Source organism: Lolium rigidum, chromosome 7 (genome assembly GCF_022539505.1).
Source record: "Lolium rigidum isolate FL_2022 chromosome 7, APGP_CSIRO_Lrig_0.1, whole genome shotgun sequence".
NCBI lineage: Eukaryota > Viridiplantae > Streptophyta > Magnoliopsida > Poales > Poaceae > Lolium > Lolium rigidum.
In genome coordinates, this window is record NC_061514.1 from 91,426,716 (window position 1) to 91,429,326 (window position 2,611).

Below are 2,611 nucleotides of genomic sequence, written 5' to 3' on the forward strand. Positions count from 1 at the left end.
TACATTTAACGTTGATCACTCAAGTACGGAGGGGCTGATTATTCAAACATAGAGGGTTGATAACTTTTAGTCCAAAAAAAAGTTTCTCGAAACATATTAATATGGATGCTAGTTTTGAAGATCTCGTCGAAACGGATTTATTGGTGAAAACAGATCTTAAATCGGAGTTGTCGTTTGTGAGATAAAACGTTTTGAATTTTCAAATTCGAAAAGATTCTGACTTACGTCATCAAATTCGTCTGTTTCTACATGCATGCACAACTTTCACTCAATAGCCTCCACTACAGTCCAAAATTTGCTAAAATGAAAAAAAAAATTGGTTGAAAACTAACCGCTCATTCTTTTCCTGGCGCTCGAGCCCTAGCTAGGGCAGCCCCCTACTAGAACAACAACTCCAATGCCATAGGACAAAGCACTTAAATGATGAATCCACACACGTATACAACGACTAACATGGAAACTGATTCACCTACGTGGCATGCATGCCAACTAACCAGACTGACGTACATCAACCTTGCCATACTAACACTAATAGCGACTTGAGTACAACTCAGACTAATTAAGGAAAAGGTTATTGCTAACAATGGCGGACCTTGCTATCTATATATAGATGCAGCTTTGCTAGGTTATGGACACACACCAATCTTCATCGTCGACAGATCCTCAACCTCCATCGGCTGAAATCGAGGAGCTCTCGTCCGGCATGGCAGCAGCAGAGGGCAAGCTGAGTCCGGAGGGCAATGTTAAGGAGGATATGATCAGCAGCAAGGACTACCTTGACCCTCCCCCAACGCCGCTGTTTGACGCCGGCGAGCTGGGCAAGTGGTCCCTCTACCGCGCCGTCATCGCCGAGTTCACTGCCACGCTCCTCTTCGTCTACGTCGCCGTCGCCACGGTCATCGGCCACAAGCGCCAAACCGACACCGAAGCGTGCAGCGGCGCCGGCGTGCTAGGCATCGCCTGGGCCTTCGGCGGCATGATCGCCGTCCTCGTATACTGCACCGCCGGCATCTCCGGCGGCCACATCAACCCTGCCGTGACCTTTGGGCTTCTGCTGTCCAGGAAGGTCTCGCTGCCGCGTGCTTTCCTCTACATGGCGGCGCAGTGCCTTGGCGCCATCTGCGGCGCGGCACTTGTCAGGGCTGTGCACGGCTCGCACCACTACGCGCTCTACGGCGGCGGCGCCAACGAGCTTGCGCCAGGGTTCTCCAAGTCGGCAGGGCTGGTGGCCGAGGCTCTGGGCACCGCCGTTCTGGTGTACACCGTGTTTTCGGCGACTGACCCGAAGCGCATGGCCAGGGACTCGCATATCCCGGTGCTGGCGCCGCTGCTCATCGGGTTCGCGGTAATGATGGTGCATCTGGCCACCATCCCCGTCACCGGTACCGGCATCAACCCGGCCAGGAGCCTCGGAGCCGCCGTGGTGTACAACGGCGAAAAGGCGTGGGACGACCAGTGGATCTTCTGGGTCGGGCCGTTCCTCGGTGCCGCCGTCGCCATGGTGTACCACCAGTACGTCCTCAGGAACTGCGCCGCAAAGTCATTCCGCTCCAAATACGACATCGAAGCATAGCTATAAGCTGCATATCCGTGCTGTTCATGCGTTTGTAGCATATTATGCATATTTAGTTCTTTACTGCGCGTACGTCATGCATTGTAGGGTTATTTTTACCCTAGTATTAGCTAGTTACTCCTGCTAAATGCGTAAGTTCCGTAATAATTACTGTACGGTGCAGTGCTGCAATTCATCAATGTGATCGATGCCATGTGACATTCCAATCCTGTACTTTTCCTATTCCTATGATTTTACTATCCTACAAATTAAAGGAGCTCTAAGAGAGGAAGAAAACCAAAAGACACACAGAAGAAAAGATCTGACAACCTTAGCGTCGGGGGCAAAATGAATCTACTTCTCCTAGCTAGAGCCCAATGTTTAGCATCTGATTTTATCTGATGAAACCTTTTCAACCGGCTAGTATCATTCTTCTGCACAGTTCACTACTAGGATTGATGGGGGCTCTTATTCTTATTCTCTGTTTCTCTCCTCTACCCCGTTGAGAGTGTCCCACGGCAAGCCGCCGGCCGGAGATGGCTAAAGAGAGGTGCCTGAGGTCTCCTTGTATATAGTAATGGTTGTTTAGGTTATAGGGCTGCCCTTGTGGCTTTTGGCTTGATGACGATTTGGAGCCTAGCCAAGTACCCATGGCATTTGCAAACAATGCCTACAGGTCTCCGACTCCTCCTCCTAGTGGCCGGCCGAGAATGGGGCAGGATCTGGAGATAAGCTTGCTGGTCGAGCGAATTGGGCTGGTGCGTTGTTTTTTCTCTGATCTAGTCTACAAGGCTTCACTTGGCTAGGTTCCGTTACATGGAGTTCTTCTGTGACGTCTGCGAGCGTCGGAGCCCTTCTCCTCCCTCTATTGGTGGTCTCTTGCTGGGCATCGAGGTGTAATTCAGGCAGAACTCCAACAATAAGCTCGCGTGTTGGCCGGTTTGGCTACTTCAGCTTCGGATCTGGAGGTACCGTGGGTCCTTCTTGAGCTCATTATCAGTGGAGTTTTCGGTGGAGCTACTGCAACTCCTCTCTGTCGATCCCTCTGGTCGAATGGTG

General features: G+C 51.2%; 1 protein-coding gene across 1 annotated transcript; it reads left to right on the forward strand.

Moving 5' to 3' along the window:
* The first annotated feature begins 703 nt into the window (after positions 1-703).
* LOC124671671 (aquaporin PIP2-5-like) lies at positions 704-1,573 on the forward strand. The gene has a single exon (XM_047208015.1). The coding sequence runs from the start codon at positions 704-706 to the stop codon at positions 1,571-1,573; it is 870 nt and encodes a 289-aa protein (XP_047063971.1).
* The last annotated feature ends 1,038 nt before the right edge of the window (positions 1,574-2,611 follow it).

Coding starts and splice junctions, on each gene's coding strand:
- LOC124671671 (XM_047208015.1), top strand. CDS start 704: ATGGCAGCAGCAGAGGGCAAGCTGAGTCCGGAGGGCAATGTTAAGGAG.